The sequence below is a fragment of the Molothrus aeneus genome, chromosome 5 (genome assembly GCF_037042795.1).
Source record: "Molothrus aeneus isolate 106 chromosome 5, BPBGC_Maene_1.0, whole genome shotgun sequence".
Taxonomy (NCBI): Eukaryota; Metazoa; Chordata; class Aves; order Passeriformes; family Icteridae; genus Molothrus; species Molothrus aeneus.
The window spans coordinates 70,288,480-70,309,967 of record NC_089650.1 but is presented as its reverse complement, the minus strand read 5'-3'; the positions used below and the strand labels follow the sequence as shown (position 1 = coordinate 70,309,967).

The 21,488-nt window shown below is 61.9% G+C and overlaps 1 protein-coding gene across 1 annotated transcript in view; it reads right to left on the bottom strand.

Annotated features, from left to right (window-relative positions):
• The window catches only part of SND1 (staphylococcal nuclease and tudor domain containing 1), a 79,218-nt gene that overhangs the window by 28,672 nt on the left and 29,058 nt on the right, over positions 1–21,488 (bottom strand). The window contains exon 11 of the mRNA XM_066551111.1: positions 7,113–7,202. Coding sequence (XP_066407208.1) covers positions 7,113–7,202 — 90 coding nt within the window. The remainder of the gene's footprint in view (positions 1–7,112; positions 7,203–21,488) is intronic.

Sequence of the window (21,488 nt, the reverse complement as noted above, 5' to 3'; positions counted from 1 at the left end):
CAGCTGGGATCCCAGCACCTGCCAGGTGTCCCCAGAGCTCCATGGGGATCCCAAGGTGCAGTGGCCCCGGCAGTTCCCGGTTTTTGGACACGACATTCCCGCCAGGACAGGAGGACGGGAGCGGTGCGGATGCCCCAGAACCAGGGTCTCCAGGAGGGATGGGAAGGGCTGGGGCAGGGCAGGGAGCATCCCGAGCCTGGAATCCCACAGTACCCCCACAGCTCTGACACAGCGGGGAGGGATTGGGACAATGCTGGCACCTGCTGGGATCCCAGACAGAAACTGGGAACACCTCGGGGGCAGATCCTGCTGGATGCATCACCTCCCACAGCACCAGGGTTGGGGTGAGCTGGGACATGCAGGGATCAGGGAGTCCTGGAATGGGTTGGGTGGGCAGGGACCCCAGAGCCCCTGCAGTGCCAGCCCTGCCATGGCAGGGACACCTCCCACTGTCCCAGGCTGCTCCAGCCCCAGTGTCCAGCCTGGCCTGGGGCACTGCCAGGGATGCAGGGGCAGCCCCAGCTGCTCTGGCAATTCCAGCCCAGCCAGGAATTCCTCATTGCCAAGATCCCATCCCTGGCTGCCCTCTGGCACTGGGAGCCATTCCCTGGGTGCTGTCCCTGCAGGCCTTGGCCCCAGTCCCTCTGCAGCTCTCCTGGAGCCCCTGCAGGCCCTGCAAGGTCCCCCCTGAACCTTCCCCCCCTCAGGGTGGACCCCCCAGCAGTTCCCAGCACCACATCCCACATCTGCAGGCACCATTTCCATGAAAATCCCACCCAGTCCCACCCCTCTGCTTCCCCAGGGAAGCTCCATCCTCGATGCTTTCCTGGTATCAGCTGGAACACCCCAAGGCTCTGGGATAGAGGAGGTGACACTGGGGTGACAGGGGGGCGATGTGGGGATCTTTGGGGACATCCCAGTGCTGCTGCCTCGGGGCTGGACCTGGCCCCTCTGGACTTTTCCCAGGCCCGTCCCCGCTCCTTTTCCTGTTCCTGTTCCTGTTCCCGTTCCGCATGGCCGGAGCCGCGCTGAGCCAAAGGCAGCCAGACAGGCGAGGCAGGAGCATCCCTGAACCCCTCCAAAGCCTCGGCTCATCCCGAAAATCACTCATTAAACCAACATCAAAATGCAAAAAGGGCCAGAGCGTCTGGCAGGGCGCCGAAGCCGCGGCTTTTCCGTGCGGAGAGGGGGCTCCGGCAGGAAAGAGCCAATTAAGGGGAGCGGTTACAGCGATTCCTCGCAGCAAAGCTCCCGTCGGAACCACTGGAGGGGAAAAAGAGACGCCGATTACTCCGAGAGGCAGGTTGGGAATTCAGCTGCTCCAGGGCTTTTGAGATGTCTGGCTCAGGAGCGGCTGGCGTGGGAAACACCTGGCTGGGGATGCGGCACCGGGAACGGGGAGAGGCGGCGGCGGAGCAGCCGGGGGGAACGGGGGATCCCGGGGCTCGGGGAGGAGTCACGAGAGACTGGGATGGGATCATGGGATCATGGGATCATGGGATCATGGGATCATGGGATGGGATGGGATGGGATAATGGGATGGGATAATGGGATAATGGGATAATGGGATCATGGGATGGGATCCATAGGATGGGATGGGATCTATAGGATCCATGGGATGGGATGGGATCCATGGGGTGGGATCCATAGGATCCATGGGATGGGATGGGATAATGGGATGGGATGGGATCCATGGGATGGGATGGGATGGGATTATGGGATGGGATCCATGGGATGGGATGGGATGGGATGGGATGGGATGGGATGGGATGGGATGGGATGGGATGGGATGGGATGGAGTGGGATGGAGTGGGATGGAGTGGGATGGGATGGGATGGGATGGGATGGGATGGGATGGGATGGGATGGGATGGGGGCACCCCTCAACAGGAAAGCCCTCTATTGTGTCCCACTGTGTCGCGCTGCATCAGATGTGCCCACGGGCAGGAAGGCTCCACAGAGGGATCTGGACAGGTGGGATCCATGGGATGAGGACAATGGGATGAGGTTCCACAAGGCCAAGTGGAGCCCTGGCACAGGGTGTGGCTGCCCCTGGAACCCTGGAAGTGCTCAAGGCCAGGCTGGACAGGGCTTGGAGCCACTCAGGATAGGGGAAGGTGTCCCTGCCATGCAGGGCTGGAACCGTTCCATGATCCCATGAAGTTCCATGTCCCCCTTTGGATCACACCAGCCCCATGGAACGCTCCAGACACAGAAAGCTGGGAAAGGCCCTGGGGGTGCCGCTCAGCTGGAGGGACACGGAGCTGCAGGGACAATGCCCGGGATCATCTGAGGGCAGGCTGGGCTCCATGTGACACCAGACGTGGCACTGGCACCCCACAGCCCTGGCACTGGGGACAGCAGGCAAAGCATTCCCGGGATCCAAGGGCGACGTGCCCGTGGAGGGGCCGGGAAGGGCTGGGGGTGCAGGGACCCCTGGCACCCCCGGGCTCCGCTCCCCCTGGAGCAGCCGGAGCCGCGCCTGGGCGGCTTTCCAAGGTCAGCTGCAGTCAGGGTGGATTAAATCACTCCGGCAGCTCCGCTCCCGGGAGCACATCCAGCCCAGAACAGCGGCACCGCGCGGGCTCCAAGCGGCTACCGCCGCCAATGTCACCCACAGGGACCCGGAACCCACGAGGACCCAGAGCCCATGGGGACCCGGAACCCACGGGGACCGTGCACCCACAGGCACCTGGAACCCACGGGAACCCTGCACCCATGGGGACCTGGAACCCACGGGCACCTGGAACCCACGGGGACCCTGCACCCATGGGGACCCAGAACCCACGGGGACCGTGCACCCATGGGCACCTGGAACCCACGGGGACCCAGAACCCATGGGGACCCGGAACCCACGGGGACCGTGCACCCACGGGCACCTGGAACCCACGGGAACCCTGCACCCATGGGGACCCGGAACCCACGGGGACCTGGAACCCACGGGGACCCAGAACCCATGGGGACCCGGAACCCATGGGGACCCTGCACCCCACAGGGACCCGGAACCCCACAGAGACCCTGCACCCCAGCATTCACTGCCTGGGCTCACCAGCACAGAGCTGGGGGTGCCAGGACATGGGGGAACAGGATGGAGTCCCCAGGAGGGGCCCCTGGCCTTGTCCCCAGCATCAGGGTCCCAGAGAGGTTGTTCCCAACACGCTGCTCCCAGGATGGGGTTCCTGCCTCACTGTCCCAAGGACCAGGGTCCCAACGAGGTTGTCCCCAGCTCCTCGTCCCCAGGGTGTGGCCCCTGCAACCCTGTCCCCAGCTGGTCCCAAGGTGGGGGAGGCAGCCCCGTGGTCCTGCCCCAGTTCCAGCCCCAGTCCAGGCTGGGGAGACACAATGGGACATTCCAGGCACATCCCGTGCTGCAGCCTCAGGACCCCAGGCAGTGGGGACAGGTCCCCATCCCAGGGGGGACATCCCGGGGGCTGCCTGAAGAGGGGGGAGGGGGGCTCATCCCGCCGGGAAGGGCCGGGAGCAGCCCCACCTTTGGGATGGGGAGGGCGGGGTGGGCTGGGGCCGTGCCGGTGCCATTCCCTGCTATTCCCTCATCCCACGGGGGCTCCGAGGGGCCGCGGGGACACGGGGGGGCCGGGGGGGGACAGATGGGGGGTGGGTGGCAGCCCAGACCTGCCGGGCTAAAAATACCCCGCCCGCCCGCGGATCTCCCGGCCCGGCGGCGTCACCCGCTCCCGGGAATATTTTTACTTCCCCGGCAGCTCGTGCCGGGTGGAAGGGCCGGGGGGGCTGGGAAGGGGCTGCCGGGGGGCTCGGGGCGGTGGGTGCCCCCCGTGTCCCTCCCGTGCCGGAGGGAGGAGGTTCCCGGAGACCTGGCGGGGGCCAGGGATTGGGAGCAGGAATGTGCATCGGGATGATCCCGGCGGGATGGGGGCTGCAGGAGGCACCGCGGGGCAGATCCAGGGAAGCGCCTTCCCTCTGGAGCAGCGGTTTCCCTCCCGAGGGCCGGCTCATGCCAGCCCCCCCAACCCACGCATCCTGCTGCGGGCAGCGGGATTTCCTGGGAATGGCGAGCGGGAGCCGGCTGCGCTTCCCTAACCCCCTCCACCTCTCCATCCTCCCATCATCCCTCCTGGAAAAGGCCGGGATGTGGAACAAGGATGCTCCACAGCAGCCCCGGGAGCCTCCAGCGCCTCCGGCACCGCCAGGAGCGGATCCAGCAGGACCCAGCTCCCTCCTCCCTCCCGCTCCAGCGGCTGCCGGAGGGGCCACGGAGACCCCCGGGGCAGGATTGACCTTGGAGCGGGATAACCATGGCAGTGCCGGGCTGGGAGGCGTCGCGGGGAGGGCGAAGGGTGCGGGGAGAGGAGAGGTGCCTGGATTTGGGATCGTTAAACGGCGATAATCCCGCTCGCCCCTGCCCCCTCCCGTGCCGGGGCCAGCCCAGCCCACTGCAGCAGCCGCGCATTCCAAGCGCAATCCGGGCGGGAAAGCTGCGCTCCCCGACAGCTCTCCCGGTTCGGCTCCCGGCAGCCAAATCCTCCCCGGCAGCCAAATCCTGCCCAGTTCCACACGTGGAAGCGGCGGGTGACGCAGCCGGCCCCGTGACGCTCCAGAGCTGGCAAAGCCGCCCCGGCTCCCGCACATTCCCGGGCTCCGCACATTCCCGGGAACAGCATCCGGATCCTGGCTCGGGCACGGCGCAGCTCCCCGAGGGATGGGTCCCCACTGCCCCCAGCCCCGGCTGCATCAACAACTGGGATCTTCCCAAAATCCCCCCGGGCATCGCTGCTGTGCCGAGCTCTCCCCGAGCTCCCAAGCTCTGCTGTGAGACGCAGGAAAAATTGCCCGGCATTCCAAAAATCCTCCAGTCTGCCAAAGCCCTCCCTCTCCCCGGGACTGGGATGGTGCTCCCAGGGAGAAGGCTTTTCCTGGTCAAACCCATCCCTGTTTTATCCCGGCTCTGGTCCCCAGCAGTGCTGGCACCGGGATTGCTGCTGGTGTAACCCCAAAAGGAGAATCCCTGGAAGCATCTGAGGGGACCAGACAGGTGAATGCCCTGGAAAACCATCGGGAAACCACTCAGGGCTCTGGAGATGGGCAGCATTCCCAGCTGGAATCAGCCTTCCCAAAAGGGATATGGTGGGAATGATGTGACACAGGGATGGGACAGGGTGGGACACAGGGATGGGACACAGGGATGGGACAGGATGGGACACAGGGATAGGACACAGGGACTGGACACAGGGATGTGACAGGATGGGACAGGATGTGACACAGGGATGTGACACAGGGATGGGACAGGATGGGACACAGGGATGGGGCACGGGTGGAACACAGGGACGGGGCACAGGGATGGGACAGGATGTGACACAGGGATGGGACACAGGGATGGGACAGGATGGGACACAGGGATGGGACACAGGGATGGGGCACAGGGATGGGGCACAGGGAGGGGGTCCTGGGACACCCCAGGGAGTCCCTCCTTTCTTCCCCCCGGAGCATCTGGCAAGGACGGGGCAGCACCGCTTCCATGCCCAGGGAATTTCCATCCCGGAGCTCTCCCTTGCCGGCTCCGTCCATGCGAGCGATTAATCCCAGAGTTAATTAGGGAAGAGCCACGATCCATCTCCCGCGCCCGGCGCAATTATCCGGAGCCGCTCCGCGGCGCAGCGCGATCGATGGGCGGAGGAGCCGGCCCTTCCCGACACGCTCCATGAATTTATTCCACAAATCCATAGTGGCCTGGGCAGCCGGGCGCCGGCCCCAGTTCATCCCGCGCCGCCGGGCAAATTCCAGCGGCTGGGAAGGACACGGTGGAGCTGGGAGAGGCTCTGGCACAAGAGCCAAAATCCCCAAATCCAGCCCTTATGCGCCAGGAAAATCCCAGCCTGGAAAACTCCTGCTGCTCGGGAATGAGAGGGCAAGAGAGAAAATACATTGCCTTCCATCCCTTCCCAGGGAGCAGGGAATTCAGAGGTGGATTCCCACATCCCAGCTCCTCTCCCAACAAGAGCTGGAGGAAAAGGAGTCGTGGCAGCCACAACAGGGATGGATCCTTCCTCATCCCCCCTCGGCGCTTTCTCCAGAGGGAATTATTTTGGAAAGCAATGTCAGGGCTGATCCAGCACTCCAGCAGGATGGGATGGGATGGGATGGGATGGGATGGGATGGGATGGGATGGGATGGGATGGGATGGGATGGGATGGGATGGGATGGGATGGGATGGGATGGGATGGGATGGGATGGGATGTGTTCAGGAGGAGCCTCCCAATGCACAGGGACACGATCCATAAGGATGGGCCCCGGAGTGATGGGGATGGACGGAGCTCCCGAGGCAGGCCAGGAACCAGGGCAGGCTGAGCTTCCTGAATTCCAGAACTCCTTGCCATCCCACAGCTCCTCGGAACAGCCAGGCACCCAGGCAAGCTGAGCTCTAATCCCAGAACACCCTGGAATCCCAGGGATCCCCAGGGTCACCCTCCAAAGGCACCCAGTGCCAGAGCCAATTCCAATCCCTGATCCAACACAGCGCACAGCAACGGTGGATGGCAGAAACCTGGCACCAGTAATCCTGGAATGTCTCAAACTGGGACCACACTGAGGTGCCAGAACCCCATTCCAGACCCGGTGCTCCCATCACAAATCCCACCAACACTCCCACACTCTTTTCCAACTCCGGGAAGCACCAGATTTCCCATTAAAAAAATCTCCCAAGTTGCTCTTTTCCCCTTTCCCTATTTTTTCGGACTGCCTGGGCAGGCTCCGAGCTGGAAAGATCCAATTAGGCACCGGAGCAGCCCCGACGAGCAGCGATGGCCGCGCCACGAAGGGAATTGATTTTATTTGACTGTTTTATGAGCATTGGAAAATTGCATCCGGAGCGTTCGCTCTGCTGGTTAACACATTCCTCATTCCCGGAATTGCTCTGAACCAGCCTCGGAAAACAGCCAGGGAAACAAAGGGAGAAGCGAGGCGGAATTCCCGGGAAATGGGGAGTGCAATGCCTCGAGGGGCACTCCAGGCTTGGGGGCATCCTGGAATTTCCCAAGGAGCCACACAGCAGCACCGGCGTCAGACTCATCCCCTCCTTCACTCCCTCATCCTCATTGTCCCATCCCTGTCCCCTCAGCCTCGTCCCTCCCACCGTACCTTCTTCCCGATGAGTTTCTTGCGCAGGAATTCCCGGGCCTCGAACATGTAGGGAATGTCGTAGAGGGGCCTCAGCTTCCTGTTCTTGTCCTGCCGAGAGAGGGGACTCAGGTCAGGGGATTCCCCAATCTGCCCCAGGGTCCCCCCAATTCCACATCCCAGTTCAGGCTCTGCTGAACCCCCAGGGGACCCTGGGATAACCCCAGCATCGCACAGGAGGAGGTGCCAGCAGCCTGGTGGTGCCAGGTTGGACATCTCTGAGTGACAACTCCAGGAGGGAAGGGGATGATGGAATTTGGGGTGGGGGTGACCAGGGTGACCCCCTGGGGTGTCCAGCCCCTGTCCAAGGGCATCTCCTGGAGTCACATCCCTGCAAAGGCTGAGCAAAAAGGGGAGACTCCCAAAGGAAATGAGGATTCGACACAACGCAATCCAACACAACCCAACACGACCCAAACATGACCTGAAGTGACCCAGTGTGACCCAACATGACCCAAAGTGACCCAAAGTGACCCAATACAACCCAGTGTAACTCAACATGACCCAACACGAAGTGACCCAAAGTGACCCAATGTGACTCAAAGTGACCCAACACAACCCAATGTAGCCCAACATGACCCAACAAAATCCATCCCAATTCAATCCAACCCAGACTCTGCTCTGCTCGCCACCACAGTGCCATGGGCACAGCCCCCTCACACCTCCCCGAGCTGGGGAGGAAATCATGGAAAAGAGGGAGATCAGGCCAAAGCAGCCAGAAATGGAGGAGTGCAGTTAGACAGAGCAGGAGAGGGCGGACACGGGCGGCGGCACTCGGCTCCTCCCTAATGAACGAGGCTTTGGCAGAGTTTATTGTCCTTGACGCTGCTCATTCCCAGACTGCTCCTTGGAGACGTTCCCTCCTCTGCCTGCATCGACCGGGGATGGGAACGGGATGGATCCAGCAAGGGAATCCCCAGGAACACACAGCCAGTGCTGGGGATGGGAACGGGATGGATCCAGCAAGGGAATCCCCAGGAACACACAGCCAGTGCTGGGGATGGGAACGGGATGGATCCAGAGAGGGGAACCCTGGGAACCCACAGCCAGTGCTGGGGATGGGAATGGGATGGATCCAGAGAGGGGATCCCTGGGAACTTTGGCACCTCCTGCCCCCACAGCAGGTCCCAAAGCAGATCCCAAAGCAGATCCCAGGCGCTGTTCCAGCCCCTGGAGCTGCAGGAGCTCAGAACAAGCACAGAGGAGCTACTGTGGCACCACCAGCCTCCCTCTCTCTGCCCCTTCCCAGGGGAGCACAGCTCCCCTTTTCCAAACTTCCAGCCCCTGCCCATCAGCTCCTGGACCATTCCCGCTCCCCAGATCCTCAGTGACCCCGGACCCTTCCGTCAGTGGGATCTGATGGATCCAGGCCCTGAGATGCTCCCGCCCTCACCAAGGTCACGGCGGAGCTCCGACACCGAGCGCGGCTCCGCGCGACAAAGCCCTGTACAAACACTAATTAATCCTCACTAACGAACTCCAAATTTATGGCTTAGTTAAGTGTCTGTCTGGCACAGGCTGTTAAATCCCTAATCCCATCCCGCCGGAGCGCGGGAAGCGGGACGGCAAAGCCCTGGGTGGCCCTGACACCTCTCAGCAGGGCCGGGGGCTCAGGGGCCGGCAGGGAATTCCTGAGGGGGCTATGGGGTGGGATCTGAGCCCTCCCCAAACCTCCTTCGGGTCTGCAGCCACTGGGACCACCCCAAAAAGGGACCATCCCAAAAAGGGACAACCAGCACAGACTCCCCCAGCACCAGTGCCATTCCTAAGCCATACTGGGATCCACGGTGCCATCCTGCCAGTCCTGGATGTGCCATGGAGGAGGGATATGAGCCATCCCCAAAGCTCCTTTGGAGCAGCTCACAAGTCTGCAGCCTTGTGAGACCACCCCAGAAAGGGGTCACCCCAAAAGGAGTCACCCCAAGAAGGGACCATTCCAAAAAAGAGTCACCCCAAGAAGGGATCACTTCAGAAAGGAAGTCCCAAAAAGGGACCATCCCAAAAAGGAATTACCTCAAGAAGGGGTCACCCCAAAAAGGGGTCATCCCAAAAAAGGAGTCATCCAAAAAGGGTCCATCCCAAAAAAAGGAGTCACCTCAAGAAGTGGTGACCCCAAAAAGGGGGTCACCAGCACAGGCACCCCGGTGCTGTGCCGGGACCCACGGCTGCACCATTCCAGCCCCGGAAGTGCTGGCACTGACCCAGCCCTCCCATCCTGCTGCTGCTGCTGCAAAATGCCAATTCCCTTTGGGAATCCTCCCCACACGGCCTGGCAGTGCCAGGAGCAGGATAATGGGAACGTTTAAGCGCCCAGCCCAAAGGCCCCGCTGCCACTCCCTGTCAGCCCCATTAAATGTGGCTCTGTTGTCCCACAGCAGTGACACTCCCAGCTCAGGGAAAGCAGCAGCTGACGGCTCTGGGAAGCTGTTCAAGACCTCGGACGCTCAGCGGAGCTTTTGCAAATAAACACGAAAAATCAATGGAACAGCGGGAAGTTAACGGAATTCCACAGCCGGCAAACTCCGGCAATTTCCGACACGGAGAAGGATTGTGTTGGGTCTAACCCATTTTCCGAGGCAGGAGCTGGATCCCAACAATGAATCAGTTCGCAAGCTGTGGCTGCTCCATCCCTGGAATGTTCACATCCAGGCTGGACAGGGCTTGGAACAGCCTGGGATAGCAGAAGTGTCCCTGCCTGTGGTGGGGCTAGATGGGCTCTGAGGTCCCTTCCAACCCAACCCAACTCATCCCAACCCATTCTGGGATCCCACGATTCCATGAAATGCCTGTCCCGCCTCTCCTCGGCTGCTGGAGAGAGTCATCAGCCACTGAGAAGTTAATTAAGCCCAGGGATCTGAGGCTCACTTAATTAAAGGTGAGCAGCGAGGACGTCGCTCCATTAGCGACGGAGTCGGAGCTGCATCTTCAGGGAGCTGCCAGAGGAGGGGGGCACCCCCTCCCTTCCCTCCTGGAACACGGAGATTTCAATCCCAAGTTTGATGGGAATGCTCTGGTTTATCCCAGGCTGCGGAAGCCGGGCAAGAAAGCGACTCTTTGCTTCCAGTGAGGGACTGAGCAGCTCCAGAGGGGGAGGAGAGACTCCTGAATTCCTTCCTCCCAAAACAACCCCCCACGGCCCAGAACACCCAACAGGTGACAGAATTCCAGCTCTCCTCTCCAATTAACAGCATTACACAGGGCAGGGCCTAACTAAGGTCTACTTCCAGGGAAGCAGCAGCTCATATCCACTGCCAGAATTCCTGAAGAGGACTGACCATGGAGTGCTGCCATTCCCAGCTGCCGGGGATCCCGCTCCCAGCCCCAGCCCCTTCCCAAGGGCACAGGGTGGGGGTGATGATGGATGTAAGCACAGCTGGAGCAGCAGGAAATGCTCCAAGACCTGGGATGGCAACTCCAGCTCCACATTCCAGGACTCCCCAGGGACTCTGCAGCCCCTGAGGGATCCCAGGATGGGGGGAACCTGCTCCATTCCCTTTTTGGGAGAAGGATTCCACCCGGAGCAAGAGAAGCTCCTGAGAATCCATGGAATTGCAGGCTCCTGCTCCTGAAGCAGGGAAGGGGCCATGGCTCATCAGCAGTGTCACGCCACGCTTCACCCTCGGCTGAACCCGCCTGGGATGTGCCAGGTGGGGAATCCATCCCAGAGATCCATCCCAGAGGCCATGACAGGGAACAGGCAGCGTCTGGAACACGCATTCCACTGATCCAGGGGTGCTCAGAGCAGGGGGAATGGCCTGATCCTCCCGGGATGAGCCAGGGCTCCCTGCTCCCCATGCAAAAATTCTGGGGTTTTTCCCCAGAATTCCAGGTGCCAACATCCAAGGGGGGGTCCCCAGCAGAGCCGAGGGGACCCAGAGCCTGGTGGCACCGTGGGATGGCAGGTGGGGAGAGCCCCCCCCATCCCTGCCAGCGCAATTAGGGAAGCTCATTATTTGTAAAGTAATTAGCAGAGCTAATCAACTCCCAGCGCCAGGGCGGAATGAGCGGGCGGAGAGCGGGAGCTGCCAGCTGGAAACGCCAGCGCTGGAGGGGGACCCGGGGACACTGCAGCCCCCAGGGTGCCCAGGGAGGGGCCTCGGGCTGGGGCACTGGGCAACGATTCCATCCCACCGGGAGCAGGAGAGGCCCCAGGGATCCCGGGAGCTCCTGCTCCTGAAGCAGGGAAGGGGCCATGGCTCACCAGGGTGTCACGGCACGCTTCACCCTCGGCTGAGCCCGCCTGGGATGTGCCAGGTGGGGAATCCGTCCCGGAGATCCATCCCGGGGCCGGCAGGGCGGCGACAGGAACAGCAGGAGCGCCGGGGAGCGGCTGCTCTGCATCACAGCCTGGGGAAAGCTCTGCTCCACCAGGCCCGGTGCCGCTCCCACAGCTCCTTCCCAGCGTCCCGGGAGCCCGGCAGGGCTGGCAATGACACCGGAGCTGCAAGGGACAGCGCTGGGGACGGCAGGGAAGTGCCGTGCGCGGGGGCAGGGACGAGCAGCTCCCGGTGACATCCCGGTGACATTCGCAGGCAGCCCCAGGCAGGTGCTTGCTCAAGGAGCGACGCCTCAAGTGGGCACTTGGCCTCTCCAGCCTCTCCAGCCTCTCCAGCCTCTCCTGCTCCACTGCTCCCGCTCCCTCCCTGTCCCCACTTGCAGCCGGCGCCGCCGTCCCCGAGAGCCACTCGAGTACAGGAGCTGGGCGATGCTGGAGCCTCTGATGGCACCGGGGACAGAGGGCACAGCCAGGGGCTGGCAGGAGAAGGGCAGCACGGCTGGAGAACCGTGGGATAACTGAGGCTGGAAAAGCCTCAGAGCCCATCGAGTCCAGCCATCCCCAGCACTGCCGAGGCCACCACTGATCCTGTCCCCAGGTGCCACATCCACACAGCCTTGAAATCCCTCCTGGAGTGGGGACTCCACCCCTGTGCCAGGGCTGCACAGCCCTTTCCAGGAGGAGTTTCCCCAACATCCACCCTGAGGCTGCCCTGGCCCAGCCTGGGGCTGTTTCCTCTCTGGGGACTGTCCCAGGGCCGTGACTCCGGTGCCGACCATCCCCACTCCCAAACACAACCAGAGCCACCCCAATCCTCCCCCAGCAACTCCATGGCATCAACATTCCAGCTGGGAGACCCCAAAGAGGGGTACAGGGCTGCAAACAAGGGTACAGGACCCCAAATGGGGGGTATAGGATCCCAAATGGGGGGGAACATGACCCCATGGCCAGGACAAATTTGGGGTCAGGACAGTGACCTCGAGAGCCCGGAGCAGGACAGCCCCAGCTCCTGTGGGATTGCTGCTCCCATGGCGGTCTCTGCTCCCTGCCCGCTCCAGGACACGCTGTGCACGACCATCCTCATCATCCTGGGCAGGGATGAAGGGCCAGGGAGCCTGGGCTGCGCCGGGAGCTGGAGCAGGAACGCCGCAGGACAAATGGGAACGGCGGGGAACGATGGAAGCGACGGCACGGAAATAACCGGGGCTGCTTCAGCACAACGCAGAACTATAAATAATAAAGTTATAAATTATAGAATCTGGGAATCAGGGATTGAGCTGGGTGGGAAGGGACCTCACAGCCCCTTCAGTGCCACCCCTGACGGGGGCAGGGACACCTCCCACTGTCCCAGGGTGGAGAGGAGAAGGATCCAGGGAGAGCTCAGAGCCCCTGGCAGGGCCTGAAGGGGCTCCAGGAGAGCTGCAGAGGGACTGGGGCCAAGGCCTGCAGGGACAGCACCCAGGGAATGGCTCCCAGTGCCAGAGGGCAGGCAGGGATGGGATCTTGGCAATGAGCAATTCCTGGCTGGGCTGGGATTGCCAGAGCAGCTGGGGCTGCCCCTGCATCCCTGGCAGTGCCCCAGGCCAGGCTGGACACTGGGGCTGGAGCAGCCTGGGACAGTGGGAGGTGGCCCTGCCATGGCAGGGCTGGCACTGCAGGGGCTCTGGGGTCCCTTCCCACCCAACCCATTCCATGGTTTTGATTCCAACATTCCTGGCTGAGGAAGAACTGGGGAAGAATCCATTATTTTGGGCTGGGGTGCTGACAGGAGCTCCCCAAGGGGCTTTAACCCCACTGGCAGCTCCGTGCCAGCCCCAGCCCAGCCCCAAACCCCTCTGTGGGGGCAGCAGGGTGGGCAGGGCCCTTTCCATGGAATTACTGGGGAACATCCGAGCACGGCGCTGCCCGCTCCCGGGGGATTCATCATCCAGCAGCACTTGGCTCCGTGCCCCTCTCCGGGGCTGATGAGGAAATTGAGACATCCCAAAATATCTGCTCCTTCCACAGATCACTCGTGCTTTTCCCTTCCTCATTTCCCCACTGCAGCGTTGGAATTTGGAGTTAAACCAGCCCGACTTCCCCGGGAGCTCCGGAAGAGCTGCTCCCTCCCAAGGAGGCTGAGATCCCTGGAAGAGCTGTGCCAGCAGCATCATCCCTGCTCCAGGCATCCAGGATCTCCCAGATAAACAGGAAACATGGCTCTGCTGCCACAGGGGTCTTGTCCCAACCACTGGAATTCATCCCCCCTCAGCCTGTGTCTGCCTCAGGAACGAACTGCCCACAAAAAGGTGGAAATCACAGGAGCTGGATTTATGCTGAATACCCTTTGGCTGCTGGAATGCAGATCCTCAGCAGCAGCACCTGGAATTAGGGCATAGCATTCCAGGCATCCCAAACCGGGCCCTTGGAATTGGGGGAGGCATCCTGGACACCCCAAACTGGGCACCTGGAACTGGGCACTGCATCCCAGACTGGGTACCTGGAATTGGGGTGCTGCATTCCAGACACCCCAAACTGGGCATCTGGAATTGAGGGGTGCATCCTGGAGACCCCAAAGTGGGCACTTGGAACAGAGCACTGCATCCCAGACACGCCATCCTGGGCACCTGGAATTGGGCTGCTGCATTCCAAGCATCTCAGACTGGGTACCTGGAATTGGGGGATGCATCCCAACCCCTGCCACGGCGGGAGATGCTGGTTCCAGGCTGCCCTCAGCGCAGAATCCGGCTGGAGCAGCCTCGGGATGTGGCTTTGCAGGCACCGAGGGGATGTGGCTCTGAGGGCCACGCGGATTTGGGAATCCAGCGGCGTTTTGGCTGCTCTGCTCCCACAGAGAGGGGAAACGGGGTCAGCGTTCCTGGAACAGGAATGATCCCCACCCAGGGTCTGGCTGTGGGACACTGGGACACCGGGAGATGCCTCTGCTTCCTAAAACCGTCACCGAGGGGACGGGAACGGGGACAGGGACGAGGACAGAGGCAGCAGCTGCTGCCAGGCACGGCCATTTCAGGGCTCCGGGAAGAGCCTCCACACTGTCCCCGTTGTTATCCCGTATTTCAGAGGATAACTGCAGAGCCTGAGGGATGCACAGCGGGGCTGTCCCTTCCAGCCCTCCCTGCCCTGGATTTGGGGTCGCGTGGGAGGGGACTGGACTCACTCCCGGCCCCTTTTGTCCCTGCTCCCCGCGGGTTTCACTGCCGTGGATCCTCCCACACGGCCCCGTGGGCACCGGGACCCTGAGCAGGGTCAGGGCAGCACTGGGGAGTGCTGGAATGCAGGAGCAGCTCAGAGCCCAGCTCAGAGCCCAGCTCAGAGCCCAGCTCAGAGCCCAGCCCAGAGCCGGAGCTGCACCGAGCGCTCCGAGCCCACCCGCACGTGACGGAGGGAAGGAGGAAAAGCAGCTGGAGAAAAGTAGGACAGCAGGGCCGGGAGCGAGGGAAGAGCTTGGAAGGATGGAGCTGCCTCCCCTCTGCGGGGCTGGGACAGAGGACACCCCGAGCTGTCACTGTCAGCATCATTGTCACTGTCACTGTCACCCCTGCCCTGCTCACAGGACACTCTGAGACCCCCTCACCAACCCCAGGGGGTTGCGCTGTGCCAGCGGGTCCGGGGAAAAGGCAGCATGGATCTGTCAGCCACAGCACAGGCAGGATCCCTGGCACAGACAGCATGGATCCATCAGCCATGGCACAGGAAGCATGGATCCATTATCCATGGCACAGACAGGATGGATCCATCAGCCAAGGCACAGACAGGATGGATCCATCAGCCACAGCACAGGCAGGATCCCTGGCACAGACAGCATGGATCCATCAGCCATGGCACAGGAAGCATGGATCCATTATCCATGGCACAGACAGGATGGATCCATCAGCCAAGGCACAGACAGGATGGATCTGTCAGCCACAGCACAGACAGGATCCCTGGCACAGACAGCATGGATCCATCAGCCACAGCACAGGCAGGATGGATCCATCAGCCACGGCACAGACAGGATGGATCCATCAGCCAAGGCACAGACAGGATCCCTGGCACAGGCAGGATGGATCCATCAGTCACAGCACAGGCAAGATCCCTGGTACAGGCAGGATGGATCAATTATTCATGGCACAGACAGGATGGATCCATTATCCATGCACAGGCAGGATGGATCCATCAGTCACAGCACAGGCAGGATCCCTGGCACAGGCAGGATGGATCCATTATCCCTGGCACAGACAGCATGGATCCATCAGCCACAGCACAGGCAGGATGGATCCATCAGCCACAGCACAGGCAGGATGGATCCATCAGCCATGGCACAGGCAGCATGGATCCATCAGCCACAGCACAGGCAGGATGGATCCATCAGCCATGGCACAGGCAGCATGGATCCATCAGCCACAGCACAGGCAGGATGGATCCATCAGTCACAGCACAGGCAGGATCCCTGGCACAGGCAGGATGGATCCATTATCCCCAGCACAGGCAGGATGGATCCATTATCCCTGGCACAGACAGCACGGATCCATCAGCCACAGCACAGGCAGGATGGATCCATCAGCCACGGCACAGACAGGATCCACAGACCAGCCCCAGTCCCTGGCACAGCCCAGCTCACCTCCAGCACACCCACAGTGACACTGGGGCCGTGCCAGGCCACGCCACCCCTGTGCCAGCAGGGGCCCAGCCCTTCCTCAGCACCAAGCCCTGCAGATCCAGGACAGCTCCTCCATGGAAAGCCCTTTCCAAGGGTGCCCACGGCTTTTCTATTGCACTGGGAATTTTGGGAGGTTCTGAGGTGCTGCCAGTGTCACCAAGGATGGCCGGTGCCACCAGAGTCCAGGAACTCGAGCTGGGGGAAGGGGCTGGGGGAGGCTGCAGCTGCCCCCCAGTGAGGGATGTTCCCAATCCATTCCCCCTCCATCCCATCCATCCGTCACATCTCCAAATGTCTGGCACTGAATGCAGCCGGTGCTAACGGAGGGGGAATATTCATGAATCCCGATTCCGGGAGCGGTGCCGGCAGAGGTGCAGGAATGGGGGTGTTCCCACTGCTCCCACGGCTCCAACCCCCCAGTGCTGGGGAGGCTCCCAGCTCCCACTGCTGAGCACAGAGGGATGGGTGCCCTGGGATAAACACGGAGCCCTGGCCCCGCTGGGACCCCTGTGACCACCCTGAGCCGGGAATTGGGGGGTGGGATGTGAGCCTGAGCCAGGCCTTGGGGCTGGAGCTTCCCTGTCCTGTCCTGTGTGGATGGAGCTGCTCCTGTCCCCTCCCTGCCCCACTGGGTGATGGCACCGCGTGGCCCAGCTCTGTCCCCAGGGTCCCCTCGGCCACCCCCGCGGGTGACCGGGCAGGATCCGGGGCGATGCTGGAGCCGTGCCTGCTTCCCACCCGGAGCAGAGGCTCCGGAGCAGGGCGATGGGAAGGGAGCCAGTGCAGAGGCTCATCCCACGCTAAAATCAGGGATCGATTCCCGAGGCACAAGGGCCGGAGCATTAATTGCAGAGCTCAGCTCTGTGCCAGGACCGAGGCGCTGCTCCAATTCAGTGCAATTTCCCATGCGCTGAGGAATTCCAGCAGCTCCCGAGGAGCTCAGAAGGTCAAAGCTCCTCTCTCCCAGCAGCGTTTTCACGCTCATCCAGCCGAGCGACAAACAGCCGGGGCTGGGCACGGACCAAACCTCTGGAGCGGCTCCCGGAGCGCGCGAGGCTGGAGCAGCATCCCCGGGAATGCGAGCTGGCAGGTGCCTGGATCTCCCTCCAAGCATCGGTGTCACAACACCAGGCAGGAATTACAACAGAGGAATTGCAGCACTTAGCGGGAAGCGGCTGGGGAAGGATCTCGGCGCAGCCCGCTCGCTCTCCGGGGATTATTCCTGCCACGCGGCAGATCCCGGTTTTGGCGGCAGCAGATGGGCTGAGCGCGGCCTGCTCGGAGCAGCACGGCCCCGGGGCCTCCCGGAGCTGCTGCCTCATGCAAAAGCTGTTCCGTAATTGCTGGCAAGCTCCTGCCCAGCTCCCCGGCCGGCTGCGGGGCTGGCCGGCTGCTCCAGCACCAGCCCGGCTCCTGCTGCCGCTGCTGCCGCTCCAGCGCTCCGGGCTGCTCCCGTTTCGCTGCCGAGCTGCTGCTCTCTGAGCCATGAGCAATTTCCTGGGATGCCAGCAGCTGTAATCCATACAGGAACCCAACTGTGCCAGCTCGCAAATGAATCCAACCCGGAGCAGGCCTTGTACCTGGCGCTGGCAGCTCCCCCGGGAGCCGCCTCCGCAAATTTGGACATTTGCTCATGGCCGGGCAGGGAAAAGGCTCCCGAGGCAAAGCGGAGCTCTCCCCCGGATCCCCCCCAGCCGGAATTTAACACCCTGCGCTGCCAGGAGCCGCCGTGCCACGATCCAGAGGCGCGGGTTAAACACCGAAGGGCTGCCTTTCCAGGCAGGAATGACTTTGGGAGCGGCAGGAGGCTCGGCAGCCGCAGATGCAAGCAAATCAGTTTTTACCGGCGCAGCACTTGCTGCCCGGAGGGCACATTCCAGGTTCCCAGAACATGCTGACTGCACTCGTCTCCTCCCTGGAAGCGACTGCAGCTCCCATTAATTATTGATCCGGGAACTCCGGTGCCCCCGCACCTCCTCTCCCCGGCTCTGCCAATATTTAGAATCCATTAAAGTCGCGTGCGGAGCACTCGGAGCCGCGGCGGCTCCGCACCGGCCACGCCGGCAAATCAGTTCGGTTACACAACCCTGGATGAGCTGCCATGATCCCTGTAGCTGTAATTTAGCGGGAGCGGGCCCGGATGAGTTCATGGCTTTGTTCCTCGTTAATCTTTCATGCTCGTTGAGTGCGGAGCAATTTGTGTAGTACAAACCCTGTGCCACAAATTGCGGCCGCGACCTGCTCCGCGTGCATCCCGCCTGGCATTCCCAGCGGGGCCGCGGCCCTGGATTCAACCCCGCATCCCGGGAACAGCTCCCGGGACTGTCCTCACAGCACCCACAGGGACAGGGATTAATCCACAGGAACAGCTCCCAGGACTGTCCTCACAGCACCCACAGGGACAGGGATTCATCCACAGGAACAGCTCCCGGGACTGTCCTCACAGCACCCACAGGAACAGGGATTCAACCTCAGGAACAGCTCCCGGGACTGTCCTCACAGCACCCACAGGAACAGGGATTCATCCACAGGAACAGCTCCTGGGACTGTCCTCACAGCACCCACAGGAACAGGGATTAATCCACAGGAACAGCTCCCGGGACTGTCCTCACAGCACCCACAGGAACAGGGATTCATCCACAGGAACAGCTCCCGGGACTGTCCTCACAGCACCCACAGGGACAGGGATTCATCCCTGGGAAGGGCTCCCAGGACTGTCCTCACAGCACCCACAGGGACAAGGACAACAAGGCGGGGACACGGGGGGAGCTCAGCTGAGCTGGAGATTCCCGGTTCCTCCAGGCTCGTTACCAGAAGGATCACGGAATGCTGTGGGTGGGAAGGGGTCTTAGGGACAATCCAGTGCCACCCTGCCATGGCAGGGACACCTCCCACTGTCCCAGGCTGCTCCAGCCCCAGTGTCCAGCCTGGCCCTGGGCACTGCCAGGGATTCAGGGGCACCCACAGCCTCTCAGGCCCAGGGATTTGTGCCGGCGCCTCCATCCCTGCAGAAGGTTTGGCAGAGCCCACCCAGCCATTCCCGCCTGGAAATCGCTCCCTGTGCCAGCCCCTCCTCCCAGCCCTCGCCTGGCAGGGCTGTGGCATCGCCCGCGCTCCCGAGGGTGCCAGCGCAGCCTCTGCAGGGCCCAGGAACGTTCCCAGCTCCCGGCAAGGCGCTGCCAAGCCGTGCAGCCGCCCTCTTCCCAAAATCCAGCTGGCTGCTCCCTGGAAAAGCTCCCGGCGGACACCTGCAGACCATCTGTCGAGCGGCACCCACCGAGCGGGACCGGCCTCAGGCTCTCCATGGGTATCCAGGGTGGCTCAGAGCCGGGAGCAGCAGCTCTTTTCCAGGGATGGAGCAGCTGGGATTGCTAAAAATGGGTGGGATGGGATCTTTCCCAGCTCCTTTCCCAGTCCTCCCGCAGGGTTATGAATCCAACTGGAACAGCCTCAAAAGCCGAGCTCCAGGGGCTGGGCCGGGCTGCCCTTGGCCCCAAGGTCATTCCCTGCCCTTCCCACCTCCAGCAGGACTGGCAGAGCTCCAGGCAGGTCGCAGGTACAGAGCTCTTCCAATCCCACAGAAATATGCCAGGAACCAGCGAGGCACAGGGAAAGGAGGAAGCACCAGCCTGGATGGGTGTGGGTAAAACGCTCCCTGAAATCTGCTGGAATGTGGCAGGATGAGCAGCCACATCCACCACCCCTCCCAAGGGAACGAGGGACACGAGCAGCCACGACATTCCTGACACACAAAAATCCTGAATCCGGGAGCCAAACCCTGGCACCTCCGAGAGCAACTGGAACCCCAGAGCCCCAGAGCCCTGGAGTCACTGGGATCTGCAGGACCCAGAGTGTCCCGAGAGCCGGACACAGCCACGGGAATCCCACCAGGCACCATCTCCAGGAGCACCCTGGAATGTCCCACATTCCAGCTGGGATGCTGATCCCTGGTGGTCCCACGGGAGCAGGGCCTGGATGATCCAGCAGCTCCCTGCCTTTGGAATCACAGCAGAAAGCCAAGGAACCTGCATGCAGCTCCTCTGAGAGCTGCAAAAAAAAAAATCCAATCCCAAATCCATCTGTTCTCCCTCTTTCTGAAGCCATTTCCAGCTTTCCTGTGCTGCCAGCTTTTCCCTGCTGGGGTGGTGGCAGCTCTGGGAAGCTCCCATTGCTCCAGAGCAGGCAGAGCACCAGGATCCCCCATCCCAAATCCTGGCCAGAGGGGCCTGGGGTCCCTGCCCAGCACTGGTCTGGGGCAGAGGGACAGGAATGAGCTGCCATTCAGGGGAAACACGGAAAACCAGAGAGCCTCAGCTTTGCATCCCTGGAAAAGACACCTGGAAGTGTCCCAGGGCCATCCTGACAATCCCTGGAGAAATCCCACGCCTGCAGTGCCAGCCTGACCTCGGCTGTGCAGGTGGGACCAGGGAGTCCCAGCAGGAGCAGCTGGGAAAGGAGCTGGGATATCTCTGCTCCCAGCCCCACTCCCAGGGCTCCCAAAAGCTCCCAAACCCCGGAGCAGCCTCCAGGTCCCTGCTGTGGCCGGGGGCACTGCCCCAGTTCCAGCTCCCCGGCTCCCAGCCCACCCCCAGCAGCCTGCCTGTTCCCTGCTCCTCCCGTTCAATCAGGATCCATGTGCTCGGCGCCCCCTCCTCCAGAGAATTCCCAATTAAGAGATCAATTTAGATAAATTGGGGATTGGAGCAGATTTGTGCTGCAACTGCCGCAATCCAGAAAATTCCGCCGGAGCGGCTGACGGGGCCTGGAGTGTGGCTGTCCAAGGGAACGAGCCGGTGATTGGAAAAGGGAATGGAAATATCCCAAACTCTGGGAACCGTGGTGGCACCGACACCCAGGGAAGCTCTGAGGCAGAACCACCACAGCTGGATCCAGCAGGTCTGAGCCCTCCTTGCTCTTCCCAGGAATTGGCTCTTCCTCCATCCCATGGAACTGCCAGACACGGCTCAGCTCCGCCTCTGGATGGATCCAAGGCCAGCAAACTGCTCCAGGGAACAGGATGGATCCATCTCCAAAATGGATGGATCCCAAACCCCACCACAGGGTTCAGGGCTGAGCGCTGGCTGCACCTCGGGAACGGCTTCCCTGAATCCACAGGCACCTGGAGCATCCCAGGGACGGGAGCATCCACGTTCACAGCCCCAGATGGGGGCTGCATCCCAGGGAGATTCCAGCCTTCCCAGGGAGAGGTTCCAGCCATCCCAGGGAGACATTCCAAACTTCCCAGAGAGAGATTCCAGTTATCCCAGTGTTTCCAGCCATCCCAGTCAGAGTTTCCAGCCCTTCCAGTGAGATTTTCCAGCCATCCCAGTGAGTTTCCAGCCATTCCAGTAAGGGTTTCCAGCCTTTCTAATGAGTCTTTCCAGCCATTCCAGTGAGTTTCCAGCTATCTTGATGAAGACTC